Genomic DNA, 15,558 nt, shown 5'->3' with positions numbered 1-15,558 from the left:
TAAATGTTATGCATACTTAAGACTGAATTTGTAAAGTCCTTGGCTATTTTGAAAACAGGTTAAAATCCCAAAATCTGAATTTCCTTTCCATTGCATTCTTAAGTTATTCTGTTGCACGTTTTGAAGCTTGTTATTTCTGTGAGTACTTTTTCAGTAATGATTAATTATTGCCCTCCCAGATTAACAAAAAATAAGCATTCTTCTCAGCACTTACCCATTGTTCAGTTTGGTCCACACTTTTTAATAGCAGTTGGTAGAAGATGCTCATACTGGGATTATGTGTTACTGACCTTAGCCACGCTCCACCATTGAGCTCCTGGAATGAATGCGGTAATGCTATAACATCCATGGGCTTAGGTAGAGTACCTGTCCACCCATAAAAGATCTGGAGATTTGGGTCAGTCAATTTGATTTATCCTCTCAGAAACTTACTTCTTTCCCTGAAGGTCACTTTGTTTTTCAACCTGTTTCTTTTTTTGTTTTGTTTTGTTTTTGCTAATATTTTATTTTTAGTTATCCCTTTCAAACTGGGAAGTAAACTGGCCAAGAGAAGTGTAAAAATTATGTTCTTCTGCATTTTACTCCTGTTATTTAAAAAAAAAATGCTTCGGGTACCATTGTATTGTCATTTAAAAAATATTACCAACAATGTCTTTGTGATATTTTCCCATGAATTTTCATCTTTTCATTTTGTAAATAAATATCAGACTGAAGCATGCAGATATTTTCTGAGTACATTCAGTTGCCTGTCAAATAAATTAAGGGATTCATGCCCGTAGTCTTCTTTTTTTTCTTTCATTTGATTTTCCCCCCATTAATTATCAATCAGTCAATTAAAGGAGTATTTATTTAGCTTTTTGTTTGCTAACCTCTGTGATCAGTCCTCTGTGACCATAAATATACCAGTGCCTGCCCCCAGGAAGCTGATATTCTATAGGGGAACTATGCAGTAAATAAGAAATAAGCTACAATGAGGGAGATTGTTTGGTAGAGGAAAAAAAGGAGGTGTTGTGTAAGAAAGGGGCTTATGTGGCTTCAGTAATATGTAGAAGAATAGGTCAGAAGGTGACGCTTGAGTTGCTTCTGAAGGTTAAGAGGGAACCATCTGAAGAAAATTCCAGAGTAAACAATAACAAATACCAAAGTCAGGAGGCAAGAAAGAACATAGAATGTGGCCGAGTAAAAAGGACAGGCTTGAGATGTGGGAGGAGGGGCAGGCTGAGGGCACATCAGCAAGATGGGAAGAACATGACAGAGGGAAGACATGCTTCCGAAGAAGAGGAGACTTTGGGGGATTAGATGTGTGGTTTGAGGAGTGGAAACCATGAAAGATGGAAATTTGTAAAAAGATGAATGCTGGTATTAGTCACTGAATTGGGAAAGCTCTGGAGGTTTGGGGACAAAAATTCAAAAGTATAAAAAATACATATATTTTGACATTGTTGTGTGAAATGCCTGTTAGGGATCAAAATGTGTAGGTATTTTTGGATATATAAATGTTGGGATTCCAATATTTTGACCTCAGGTATGAATGAGGGATTGTCAGTGTTTGCATTGGATATTAAGGCTGTGTGATTGGATGAGATGACTAGGGACAGAGTAAAAGGATATAGAGGAAGATAGCACTTAATTACATCTGTAATATGTAGTGATTGAACAGAAAGGGGGAAAGAGCAAAAGGAATGGAGAGGGAGGTGGGATTTCCAATGACAAAGAAAGAAATTCCAGGATTTTCAGGAGTAGAGGGAAGAGATTATTTCTAAGAGAAAATAGAGGAGAATATTTCTAAGGGAGAGTGATCCACTGTGTTGAATTAGGCAGGAGTAGTGAGAAAAGATGACAGAGAGCATCATTTGTGGAATTGTAAACCTTGGAGATGCCTGCGAATTTTGGAAAAGCAAACTGAAGGAAGGGATCAGGAGAGAAGCAGACAGTGAGGGGAAGGCGAGGAAGTAGAAACAACTTAGAGAAGGTTTTTGAGAAGAGAGAGATATTGGGTGATACCTAGAGGGGACTGACTCATAAAGAGAATTGATGCACCTTTCTTTTACAAGGGGATACACTGAGGTACTTTTGTAAGCTTCTAGGAAAGATCCAGTGGAGGAGAGGCTGGTGACTCAAGTCAGGGGGGAAAGGAAGTCTGTGTAGATATCAAAGTAGCATCTGGAGAATTGAGTTTGGTCAGACCTGGGATGTGTTTTCCTTCACAACAGGAAAAAACAATGAGAAGAGGACTACAGGTGTACGTGGCCTGGAGCCTCGTGGTGGGAAGATGAAAGCATCTCCGTGCAAGGGCTGAACTTTCTTTGTGGTCCACGTAGCATGCTGTCAATCAGGTTGGAGGTAGGGCTGAAGAAATTGGAAGGAAGAGAATTTATGTACAGTCAGAATCTTGGTGAGTGGGATAGTGAGTTTCCTGGGGAGAAATTGATAGTTATTGGACAGTGATGAGTTCCAATTTGTGATTTGTGATACATGTGAAGAGAAGATAATCCTTTTGAAGTATCCTTTAGTAATGTTCATCTACTCAAAAGCAAGTATAAAGAGTGCAAATAAAAGATGGAGAGAGAGAGAATAGGAGAGTGGAAAATCTTTGGACAGGAGTAGAGATTGGGGTTGTCTTTATAATGTGTCTAAGGTGTTTCTTTCTGTGGGTGAAGCTGTCCCTCATTAGAGTTTTGGCTTGGCAAACAGATCTTGAGTTGGATTTCAGACTCCACATACCCATTGAGGCAGTGAATAATCTTTTTAACACATGAAAGTGACCCTGAACCTGGAGTTTACTTTATAAACGTCTTGTGCTCCAAAACAGTAGAGTTTTGCCTGGAAAATGGAAGAACATTTGCGTTGGAATAGCACTTGAAAACAACTCCTCACACTGAGACATAAAGCATCTAGGAAAAAATGAAAAACAACAGCAACAAACTTTCATTACAAGTTGTCAGGGTGACTGATGGCCCCGAGGAAACCAGTTTCAGTGAATATAAGATACTGGATTTGATCTGAGAAGACTGTAGGTTCAGAGGAGTCTGCTGATCATAGAGTAGGAGCTCTGGGGCATGATGGAAGAAGGGTTTGAGGGTTGGACTTGTACAGAAGGATAGAGTAGTATAGGAGGTACAGTCCAATATTGATTGACTAATCCAATGTCAGTAATGATCTAGCTGATAAAATAAATAGATGTGTTGAGATATAGCCTCTTACAAAAATTAGTCATAAATATTTATTTTCTGGCAATGAGAGCCCCAAAAAGAGTTATAGAAGGTGGAACAGGTGTCGTGGGATGGAAGAGAGGAAGTGGGGGCTCTTCTCTCTGCTTTCCAATTGCATAGCAGTAGTAGCTGAGGACAGAGTTTCCAAAAGTCCCATCGTGTGAATCCCAAGTATCTTGGTGATGACTCAGCCTCTATGTAGTGATGATTGGTCACCGAAAGACCACCGATCATGGAGAATATCTACAATGACTCATTGTTCACTTTGGCTGCATTTTCCCCATAGCATGCTTTAATATATTTATTGGAGAAATGTTATTTTATTTCCAAAAGAACAAAATTACTTTGTGAAGGTACCCATTGAAATGCTTGAAGAATGGTTTCATTGTAAGTTTTCTACCTGCCACTCAAACTACTGGGGCTACTCTTTTCCATTCTAAAAGAAATAAATATATTTAAATCTCATATCACTGTAAAGGTCACCTTTTAAATACACCAAAATTTAGCAATGCATAACTGTGGGTTTCTAAGATATTCTGTTTCCATTAAAATCTTTTTAAAAAGCCAGTTGTTTGTGTTCAAGTACTCTTTTGATCAATTATAAGCACATGCACACTTGATTAAATAATATATCTTGTAGCTTAAAATAGAAAATATTATTTAACATTTTTAAAATGACATTTTAAAAAGTCCATTTTGTGGGTAGTTGTATTTTATGCTACACAAATGGCTATCGGCTATTTTATAACCTATCATAGCTGATTTTATTACAGACATCTTTTTGAAAGCTAAGAGTTTACATTTTAAAAATCCTAGTTCCCCTTAGTATAAACTATTATAAATCTGTCACCCATGGATATCCATTAATCTTTTATGGGAAGCTACGCATACTTTTGTTCGGTACCATATTTTGCACCAAATAATCCTATAATCCATTATTTCTTCTGTTTGAAGTAAAAACTATTTTGGCTAACAACACCCAGGGTAAACTTCACATGTATCTTTTAAGTTTTCAGCCTATCCTTGTTCTTTGTGATTTATAGATTTTAAAAAGATTCACAAAAACAATCTTCTCTGCCTTTGGCTTCTAGCCAGAAATTTCCTTAACTCAAAAAAGAAAAAAATCATTTCTTTTCCTGTAGTCATGCTCCTTCCCCTCTATTCCCTCCTCATGTTTCTCAGGATTCTCCCCAGCTCTGTTCTGGTCTTTCTTGAGCTGTAGCAACCAGGATTGCTAAATAAATGTAAAATCCACTTTGAGATTATAGACTTGTGTGAGTTCAGTGCTGGAAGTAGTCTTAGAAACTCTCCCTGTTAATGCTCCAACCGTTTGGCTGCATGGTGCTTATCTGTTTCTATTGTAACATTTCATTTATAAGCAGTGACTCTTAATGAAGCCAAATTTGAAGCTAGGGATGGGGGTGAGATGGAAGTTCTCTTCCAGCAGATTTTATCCTCTCTGTGACAGACTCTATGGTTTTAAAAAGTCCCCTAAGTCTTTTAGTGATCTAGTCCAATATTTTAAAGATGCAAATAAATAAATAGATAAAAATTGAGATTTGAAATTATTTATCCTATGCCATATAGCTAGGAAATGACAGAGGTGGTAGAATTAGGTTTTTCTTTTGTGAATGCAGTGTACAAGTAGCATTAAAGTTAATTTGTTGCCTGTGTGATAAAGTGTGTATGCATAGCCCTGAAACTCTTAACTTTAATGTTTATTTATTTATTTATTTTTTAATCTTAATGCTAAGATAAATTTCTTGAAAAAATTGGAAAAACATTCAGTATACCACATTGTAGCCTTGGATCTAATTTCTAAAAAAGAATAAATGAAGGGGTAGAGGGAACTAATACAATTGAACTATGTTCTATTAGAAATTTCATATAAATTACATTAATTTTAAAAGTCAGAAAACAAATGAACACATATACTCTTACTATGATTATAAACTCATGTGTGTTTGTGTGATGCTGGTATCTCATGTAAGGACTGTGTATGCTAAGCAAGCTCTGTAGAACTGAGCTATCCCCCTGTCCCTGAATATAAATTTTATAGTGAATATTCATTATAATAATTGGATTGCTAAAAATAGAATTTAGTTTCCAGAATATTCATTATTTTTAGTCATTGATTAAGTTCACAATAAAAAAAATCTGACACCTGGTATGTGTTCATTTAAAAACATTTTTCCAGTTGCATTATTATAGATATTGTTAAGTTGTACCACCATCTGACCCAGCAATCCCTTTCCTTGGTCTATACCTAAAGGATTTAAAAACAGCATACTACAGGGACACAGCTACATCAATGTTTATAGCAGCACAATTCACAATAGCTAAACTGTGGAACCAACCTAGATGCCCTTCAATAGATGAATGGATAAAAAAAAAATGTGGCATATAACTACAATGAAATACTACTCAGCAATAAAAGAGAATAAAATCATGGCATTTGCAGATAAATGGATAGAGTTAGAGAAGATAATGCTAAGTAAAGTTAGCCAATCCCCAAAAGCCAAATGCCAAATGTTTTATCTGATATAAGGAGGCTGATTCATATTGGGGTAGGGAGGGGTAGATGGGAGGAATAGATGAACTCTAGATAGGGAAGAGGGGTGGGAGGGGAAGGGAGGGGGCATGGGGTTAGAAATGATGGTGGAATGTGATGGACATTATTATCCAAAGTGCACGTATGAAGACACGAATTGTATGAATATACTTTGTATATAACCAGAGATATGAAAAATTGTGCTCTATATGTGTAATAAGAATTGTAATGCATTCCACTGTCATAGATAAATTAAAAAATTAATTAAAAAAAGAAAAAATTATTAAGTTGCACATGTGCCTGCTATAAGCAAAATGAATATCCCAGTATTTCATGAAATTCATATAGATGATTAGGGAAACTCTTCTTTATTGAGTGTTTACTATATCTTGATATGTTTATGTGTTTGGTTCTTCATTCTATCCTTAAATATTGCTGCAAAAGGAAGTGTTATTCCCATTTTTGTATTAGTTTATTTAATAAACCCTTGTTGAGTTGTTACTGTGAGCAGGCCCTCTAGGACCCAGGTGCATTAATGATTCAGAACCTTCCAGCTGACAAGAAAACAGTCTCTCTCCTTCAGTCACAGAGACATTAGGAAACAGGCAGAAAAAATGGCCCCAAAGATGAGGGGATTATTCTGTACTGTCTGGCTGGGCCTGACCTCATCTGACAAATCCTTAAAAGTGAAGGAGGAGGCTGAGGGAGTGGGGAAGAGAGAAGTGACATAGGGGTTTCCCCCACCATTGTTGGTATTGAAGATGGAGTCAGTGGCTAAGACCCAAGGAATATGGTGGCCATTAGAAGCTGGGAGCTGGTAGGAAACAGATTCACCCTGAGAACCTCCAGGAGGCAAGCAGCTCCACCAGCAGTGTTAGACTCTAACCTATGGAAGATACTAAATTTCTGTTGCTTTAGGCCACTAAGCTTGTGGTTATTTATTATAGCAGCATGGGAACCCTAATAGTCATGGTAAGGGACTTCATGGTGTGTTTTGAGAAAGGAACCATGAGTCTGGGAGGCATTTGCACCAAATTCTGAAGGGTCTGTAGAAGTTAGTCTGGTGGAGAGGAGATGATTGGAAGCTGGAGGCCGGAAGCGGGGCAGGTTAAAATTACTAAAATGTAAAGTTCTGAAGGTGACAGAAGCAGTGACTTTTTCGATGATTAGTAATTGGTTCATTTTTGTAGATAATAATATGTGAGACTTGAGTGATAATGATTCTTGGAGAGGTAAGAAGGAGCTAGATCATGGGGGACCTTGTGTGCCAAGCAGAGGAACGGTGACAATAAGGCAGATTTTTCAAGCTTTCTTGGTAGTCTTTGTGGAGCCTTGGTGATCCAAAAACTCATATTCTTTTGCTTATGTAACCAATAAAGGAGACACGTCTTATTAAAAACCAAGAGTTGTTTTTCTAGCAGTTTCCTGCGAAGTGGATATTTTTAAAGGACTATCTCTTTTTCCACTGATGACCAAGAGACAATTTGACAGTCAGTTCCCTACTTTCTAGGTTCATAACATCCCACTGGTCCCCAGACTGTGTGACTGACTGTTCTCTATCCGGTGGGATCCTGTCTGAGGCCAAGTGCTCATGGCCCTCTTAGCTTCCTTATCCTTTGCAGCATGACTTTGGGTTTTCTATCTTACCTGTTGGTCTTGTCCTTTACATTTGTTGAGTATATAAAGGTCTTTTGTATATGGAATTCCCTGCCTGAATCTTTAGTTGTTCTTCAATGTTTGCCTTCTTTTCTCTAGTCTGGGCATTCCTAGAGTTTAATAGAGCTAATCTGTAATGATCTATTTTTCCATTAGCAGTTGCAGCAAAACCTATGAATATTCTTGAATAATAAAGGACTTTGTGGAGAGTGAAAATATCTGGCTTTACTAAATTTTACAGTTACTGAATTTTATATATTGAGTGTTCATAAGACAAGGCATGCCCGTTCATGGTAGATTAATTGCATGTGTGCACTCCTTTAATTATTTGCTTTCTTGTACCTTTTTGGCATGGCCTTTATCTGGTTATTCTTAATACTGTTTTCTGTTGATGTTTAAAAATTGAAAATATGCTGGGTGTAGTGGTACATGCCTGTAATCCCAGCAGCTCAAGGGGCTGAGGTAGGAGGATTGTGAGTTCAAAGCCAACCTCAGCAAAAGCGAGGCACTAAGCAACTCAGTGAGACCCTGTCTGTAAATAAAATATAGAATAGGGTTGGGGATGTGGCTCAGTGTTTGAATGCCCCTGAGTTCAATCTCTGCTACCAGGCCCCCCCCCCCCCAAAATGAAAATATGGGTAGGATTAGAGGAGAATAAACACCAACAACAACAACCAAATTCTGGTGGGTGACTTTTAAATTTTAAAAATTAAAGAAATATGTGCATTTTATTACAAAATAATCAAAATGCATTGAAAGGGTTAAAACAAAATATGGTTGTTATTTTCTCTACTCATGAAACTCTTCCCCTCTTTTAGTTTCCCTTTTTGTCATTTATACCTTTCCATATTCCAAATAAAATAAGTATGCTATTGTCTTTCAATACATTAATGTTAGACATTGTCTACTGTCATCCTAGTTTGGTAAATATAAAGAAAATAGCTTTCTTGGGCTGGGATTGTGGCTCAGAGGTAGAGCACTTGCCTGGCATGTTTGAGGCACTGGGTTCGATCCTCAGCACCACATAAAAATAAAGATATTGTGTCCATCTACAACTAAAAAAAAATATTTTTAAAAAAGTAGCTTTCTTATGCTACTATTCTCTTCCTTTTGTCAGTGATTTTTTTAGGTAATATTCCGTGTTGACAGATTATTCTTGTTCAAACATTATTAGCAGCCACACACTGAAGTTAGCTATAATTTCGTTTCCTCTCTGTTTGCTTTGTCTGAAATTAATAACGGCCTTGTTTTTGTGTGCCTTGTTTTCTTTGCTCTTAGTGCTAATCCTTCTTACATTTTCCAATGGCCTGTCAGTGTAATTTTCCACAAAGTCAATCACGTTAAGCAGTCTATCACTTCTAATTTTTTTTTATCTTGTTGACATCTCTTCGGCAGTCCTGCTGCTAGGCCTGCTGCCTTGCCACCACACCGGGCATTCCCTTTGCTTTTCACAAAGTGTGGAACCTCTTTGTCCTGGATCTTGTGTGTGTTTTCTTTTTTCCCCCTTTTAGTTATTTCCTCATTTTGTTTGAGTGTGTCCTTTGTATGTTTTGTCAAGTTAAAACAAGAGCATTCAGAGTGGTGATGACAGCGCTCATCTGATCCAGTTTGAATTCACAAGCTCTCCCTGTTTGACCATTAGCATGAGAGCCCCTTGCCTTCTCCAGGTATTGGGTCCCTTGCTTTTATGCTCCTCATGTCTTCCTTCTTCTTGATTTGCAAAGTGAGTTTGGTGGAAGACATTTTTCAAAAATGGTGTATCTGAGCAAAATATAAAGGCACATTATAAGTAGATGGCTATTATTCTATAAATACTTACTTTAATACTCTAATAAGGATTCCAAAGAATATGGGAATATGAAAAATCATTTCTGCTCAGAGTGAGTTTATAAAACAGTTGGACAGACAAGATCTAGATGAGAGTGTTTAAGTAAAATTAAGTGTGAAGTTAGATCAGAATTCAAGGGCTTTTCCAGGGAATATGTGATTAATTTCTGTATAAAGCAGAGTACTGAGTTTTATGAAAGAAAGAAAGAGTGCTGACTCTAGTTGGGATGGAATGTATTCTGGAAGAGGCGTTCTTAAAGAATTGTAGGATTTTGTTAAGTGGAGAAGGTAGGAAGGACATTTTTATATGGATATGAAATTTTTATGTGGATGTAGTATCAAGAATATTCTAGAGGACAAAAAGCATACCACCCTGACCTTAACAGATTGTGGGAAAATCTCGGGGTTAAAGTTGGAAAAGTAAATTGTGGATAGATTATAGAGGACATTCCATTCCATGTGTTATAGCTTGGATCTTTAATATTCCCTAAAAAGCTCGTGTATTAGGCAATGTAGAAATGTTCAGAGGTGAAATGTTCTGCTCATCTCAGGCCCAAGACAATGGAATTGACTGACCATAGATTGAACCTCTGGAACCATGAGCCCCAGGTGAACTTTTCTTTCATTAAGTTGTTCTTGTCAGGTGTTTTTGTCACAAGTAAAGCCATTTAAATTTATTTTGCAGTCAGTGAAACACTATCAGAAGTTTTTTAGTAAGCAAATGGTGGGAGGAGGTTGATGACATTCCAGAATGTCCCCTGAATGGAATCATAACATGGAGTCTTTTATGTCCGGCTTCTTGCACTTAACATGCATTTAAGATCCCATCCATGTTGTGGCCACATATCAGTAGTTTTTGTTACGGAGTCGTATTTCAGTGCATGCATATATCACACTCTATTTACCAGTTCATATTTGGGTTGTTTCCAGTTTTAGGTCATTATGTATAAAACTGCTATAAATATTTGCATACAGGTTTTGTGTGGACATATGTTTTCATTTCTTTTGGGTAAATACCTGGAGGTAGGATTGCTAGACAGCATTATAAGTGAGTGGTTAGCTTTATGACACACTGCCAACAGTTTTTCAAAATGGCTGTACAACTTTCCATTCTTATCTGCAATAATGGGAGTTGCAGTATCTCCATGTTCTGTCCAGTGTTTCATATAGTCATTGTCTTTTTTTTTTTTTAAGCACTGGGGAAGTAACCTATGGAAGCCCTACCACTGAGCTATATCTCTAACCCTTTTAACCTGTTGAGACAGGTTCTTGCTAAGTTGCTTATGGCCTCACTAAATTGCTGAGGCTGGCCTCAAACTTAGCTTCCTGTCTCAGCCTCCCGAGTTACTGGCATTATAGGTGTATTCCACATCCAGCGGACACAGTCATTTTCTTGAAGTCATTTGAATCTCTAGTGATCTCATGGTGGTTTGAATATACGTATCTCTAATTATCCAAGATGCAAAGCATCTTTCCATGTGCTTATTTACCATCTACATATCTTCTATAGTGATTTATCAGTTTAAGTCTTTTACTCATTTTTAAAAGAATGTGTTTATTGATGTGTAAAAAGTATACTTGTTCATTACAAATTCAAAAATGCAGAAAAATACAAAAAGGAAAGGAAGCCACCTTAATTCCAAGTATCCAGAAATAACCATTTTAATATTAATATTCTAGACATTTCACCCTTTTTGTATATACACTGATAAAAGGACAGGCAGGTGGGTAGATGATAAACGGATGGATGACTAGATGGACAGATGGAATATTTTATATAAATGAGATCAGACTTGATATGTTGATTTTTTTATTGTAAAATAATTCACATTCTATAAAACTCATCTGTAAAAGCATATAATTTCACTGTTTTTTTAGTATTTCCACCACTTTTTTAAAATTATTTTTTATTTATATGACAGTGGAATGCATTACAATTCTTATTACACCTGTAGAGTATTTCCATCACTTTTAATTTCAGAAAGCTCTCATCCCAAAGAGAAATTCCATATTCATTAAATGTCAATTTTCATTGGCCCCCACTCTCTAGTCTTACACAACTAGTAACCTACTTTTTCTCTCTATGGATTTACCTGTTTTGGAAACTTCATATGAATGGAATCCTTTTGTGTCTGACTTCCTTCACTTAGCATGCTTTCAAGGGTTGTCTTGTAGCATGTATCACTACTTCATTCCTTTTTATGACTGACTTATATTTTAGGTATTGGTATACCATATTGTATTTATCAATTCTTCCTGCAACTGATGAACTATTTGACAATTGTAAATAATGCTGCCATAAATGTTTTTGTGTGGACATATGTTTTCCATTTCTTGGCTTGGAATACCTAGAAGTGTTGCTCAGTTTTTATATTGAGTTGTCTGGTCATTATGGAGCTCTTAGGTATATAAAGTTTTAAATTGTGAACTTGCAGGTGTATGTATTTTTTTAAATTCAGGTAACCCTAGTCATTTTACTTTTGATGTAAACATAACGAAGGGTTTATAATGGCTTGATTATCCAGTGTCTTCCAAATATTGTTAAGTCAACTTATTGATTTCATGATGATGATGATGATGATGATGATGATGATGATAAATGTTAACATTTTCAGTGGGTCAAGCCCAGGGTCTCAGGCACAGTAGGTAAGTTCTCTGTCACTGAGCTATATTCTGGGCTGTATATTATTGATGTATTTTTTTAATCTTAAATATTTCTTCAGATTTTACTCCTTCCTAGAATTCCTAGTCACCGATTGCATGAGAATTTATTCATATTGCCTTCTCAGTAGTGCCATCATACTAAGGTATTGACCTAAGTCTTTAGGGGGGAAGTTTAATGCTCAAATATGAGAGTATAAATATAAGTATAAATAAATACCCCAGTTACATTTGGTGACTTAAATAAAGGTGCCTTGGTGGCTGTCTGTCAATTTTTTATTTAGGGGCTGCATGATGTAGAGTGGCACCCTGTAAGTTAACGGAGCTGTGGCTGTCCTGCTGTTTCTTTCAGCATTGCTGATAGACAGAGTGCCTTGGAGGCTGAGCTGAGGACAGTGCAGGCCTCTCGCAGAGATCTGGAGAACTTTCTAAAGTGGGTCCAAGAAGCAGAAACCACCTTGAATGTGCTTGCGGATGCCTCTCAGCGGGAGAATGCTCTACAGGACGGGGTCTTGGCCAGGGAACTCAAACAGCAGATGCAGGTAAGTGTGTGGAAACCACACCAGGATTTTTGTTTCTGCTGTGCTTTCTGGATTCATCTACATGCAGATTTATTACTGTTAAAAGGTGAGGCTTTCACCTTATTCAGTTATGAAATCCATGTGCCCCTGTGAATAATTGGTTTCTGGAAATAAGATCTTTAAAGTGCTTTTACTTAATATTAGAGGGGGGACTCCCTGTTTTATGGAAGTAATAATTGTTTATTTAGAGGTAGAGCCTCAATGCTCTTCTGTTTTCTGTCACTTTAAGCTCTATTGGAGTTAGCTTTATTGAATCCTAAATTATAAGGGCATTTTCCCTTAATATGAAATAGTTTCTTTCCCCATTCATTATAAATACTTAATATAAAAGCTACAAAAGCCCTATGGCTTGGTTTACAACTCAGGCTATTAGGCTTGAAGGTATTATTTTTATGTCTTTAGCTTGATAGCTATGATTGCATATGCAGTCCGAGGTTCAAATTTTTCTTCTACAAGAAATGTTCTAATGTAAACTCTTTTCTTTAAACAAATTTTCTGAGAAATCTAATGAAGCCCATCTGAATCTGTTTTCCACCCAAAGTCCTGCTGCTTCTGTGCCCTTGAACCTCTCATTTTATGTGTGAGTTGACCTCTTCTTGCCAACCACATAGGCCTTCTCACTTTGAACTTAATTCAAAACCTATGTCAGCAGGGAATTCTCCTTGTCTAGTATAGCTTTACACCTGGTGGTCTCTTTATGCCATGGCAGTCACACATCAGTTTGACAATTGCAATTTCTGATATGCTGGTGAATATATGTTCTATTGTCGTTTGATGCATATGTCCACCTGTATCCAGTTCATCACATGGTTCTTCAAGGACAGCAATGATGCTATTCCATGTTGTTATGCATAGAGTGCTCTGGATGCAAATCCTAAGTCTGAACTGACTGCTTCCCTTGGACCCTGACTTCACCTGTTCAAATTTACTATTGAAGATGGTATTTGAATCAACTCTTGGGAACTCTTTTCCCTGGACATATCCAAAAGATTGTTCTTTTAAAAAAGTCAGTGAATATGTGGATCTGGATAAAGAGTCTAAAGACTTTGTTTGAACTCTTCTTATTCTTATACTTTCTAAGTTTGAAATCATTTTCATTAAAAAAAATTTACAGAATTTTTAAAAAGAAACTTTTTTGGTACAGGTTTATATATAGCTTGTTCCCATGCATAAAGACTCTTACTGTGTTTAACGGTTGAGTTTTTAAGATTAATTTAGTGAAAATCTGTTGACTTACATTACATTTAATTTCTTATTCATTGCACAATATATTTGTGACTTGGTAATGAGAATAACCAGGCAAGTATTGAAATTAAATGGGTTCTTTTGTCTCACCCACTGGAGTCTCATAAGGTCACTATTAATGTTAATTGATACAGTATTTTGCAATCATCTGGATGTTAGAGGTAACAGAGGGTTGTCAATGTGGGTAGATGATTATTTTTTATGGTTTAAACAAACGATAAGCCTGATCTATAAGTGCTTATGTATATATTTTAATTTGTGTGATGGTTCTTACTTCAACATATTTAGACTATGCACTTGAGTAGGTAACAGTTTATAGGCAGGGAACAGAGGAGACTTAAAATGAACTTGATAATGAGTACCAGCAAAACACAGGTCTGCTGGAGAGTTTAATGTTGTTTTCTGATACATTTTGTCTTATTCTAACCATAGCCCAAGCTCCTTTCAATATTTAATGAATATTCAAACTATGGTAGAAATAAATTTAAATAGAAATGTTTAAAATCTTTTAAATAAAAATAACTAAGCACAGGATTACTTGTCTTAGAGCAAATAGCAACAAGAGAAAAGGCTGCTGACTAAAGCACTAAAATATAATGTATATAGTAATTGTTTTTCAGAAATAATGGTGCTAATATTGTCTGCTTAGATTCATAGGAAGTATTAAAAAGTGCATTTTCAGGGCTGGGGTTGTGACTCAGTGGTAGAGTGCTCACCTAGCATGTGTGAGGCCCTGGGTTCGATCTTCATCACCACTTAAAAAAATAAATAAATGGAATAAAGATATTGTGTCCAACTACAACCAAAAAATAAATATTAAAAAAAGTACATTTTCAGGAGCCTACTTAAATCTGTTTATCTGAAGGTAAGAATGTGCATTTGTTATGTTTAGGAAGTTTCACATTAGGGTAATTTGTATGATTTTTTTTTTCTCCTTTGCTTCTTTACTAAATGCTCTTAATTTGAAAGCATTCTCTTCATTTTATTAAAAAAAAACATATTCTGGGAGTTCACTTTCAGCACCTTATTGGTAGGTGATCTTTAGAGGTTTAGTATCTTTGGCTGAGTATTTTTGAGGCAAGAGAATTTTAATTTTCCTATGGGCTTACACAGTAATGATGCTCATTTGTGTGAGTGATTTAAAATAGAAACTTGTTTGGAAATGAAAGATTTTTGTTGAATAAACAAATGTGCAAAACCACTGGAAGTCTTAAATTTTTTGGAGGCGCAGTAGTGGTAGTGGGCCATCTCTATAGGCACTGTGCAAGATGGAGAGACTTTGAAGGAGTTGTGCTCCATGCATAGAACTGGTTAGACGACGTGTTCACTATTTATGTTTGCTTCATGTCTTGTGGTTGTATTTTGTGAAGATGAAATTTATTTTATATTCCATCCAAAGTGAATCTTGGTTCAACTTTGATAGTTTGGAAACACAGTGGAACACGAAGATGAATTTCTGGATGTGTGTATACTGCCTGCCATTTTTTGTCAAGGGATACATGGTGATCTGGATTTATGTTTCAATACAAGATCCAACACAAGACCTCAGCAGAGGCCTGTTGGCAGGAGTAAAGCAGATCCTTTGGTGACTTGCAGGAAAGAGAACCTCCTTGAGAACTGAGCAGTCTAGACCATAAAGGGCCTTGCATACCTGGTTAAGGAGTTTATACCTCAGCCTGGTGGCAGTGGGGGAGAAGTTGACAAGGATAGTAAGCCAGACATGAATGTGACTTCTCTTTTATAGGAATCTAGCTAATGGCATTATGAGGAATGGATTTGCACTAGGAAAAAATGACAATTGTCAGAATACATAACTCTCCAGGCC

The 15,558-nt window shown here is 36.5% G+C and overlaps 1 protein-coding gene across 5 annotated transcripts in view; it reads left to right on the top strand.

The window, feature by feature from the left end:
- Window positions 1–15,558, top strand: part of Utrn (utrophin) — a 514,146-nt gene that overhangs the window by 262,277 nt on the left and 236,311 nt on the right. For all 5 annotated transcript variants that reach the window (XM_026397636.2, XM_026397635.2, XM_077801941.1 and 2 more), the window contains one exon: window positions 12,260–12,449. In XM_026397636.2, the coding sequence (XP_026253421.2) occupies window positions 12,260–12,449 (190 nt within the window). The remainder of the gene's footprint in view (window positions 1–12,259; window positions 12,450–15,558) is intronic.

The sequence above is a fragment of the Urocitellus parryii genome, chromosome 8 (assembly GCF_045843805.1).
Source record: "Urocitellus parryii isolate mUroPar1 chromosome 8, mUroPar1.hap1, whole genome shotgun sequence".
NCBI lineage: Eukaryota > Metazoa > Chordata > Mammalia > Rodentia > Sciuridae > Urocitellus > Urocitellus parryii.
The sequence above is the reverse complement of the archived record's forward strand: the minus strand, read 5'-3'. Positions and strand labels throughout refer to the sequence as shown.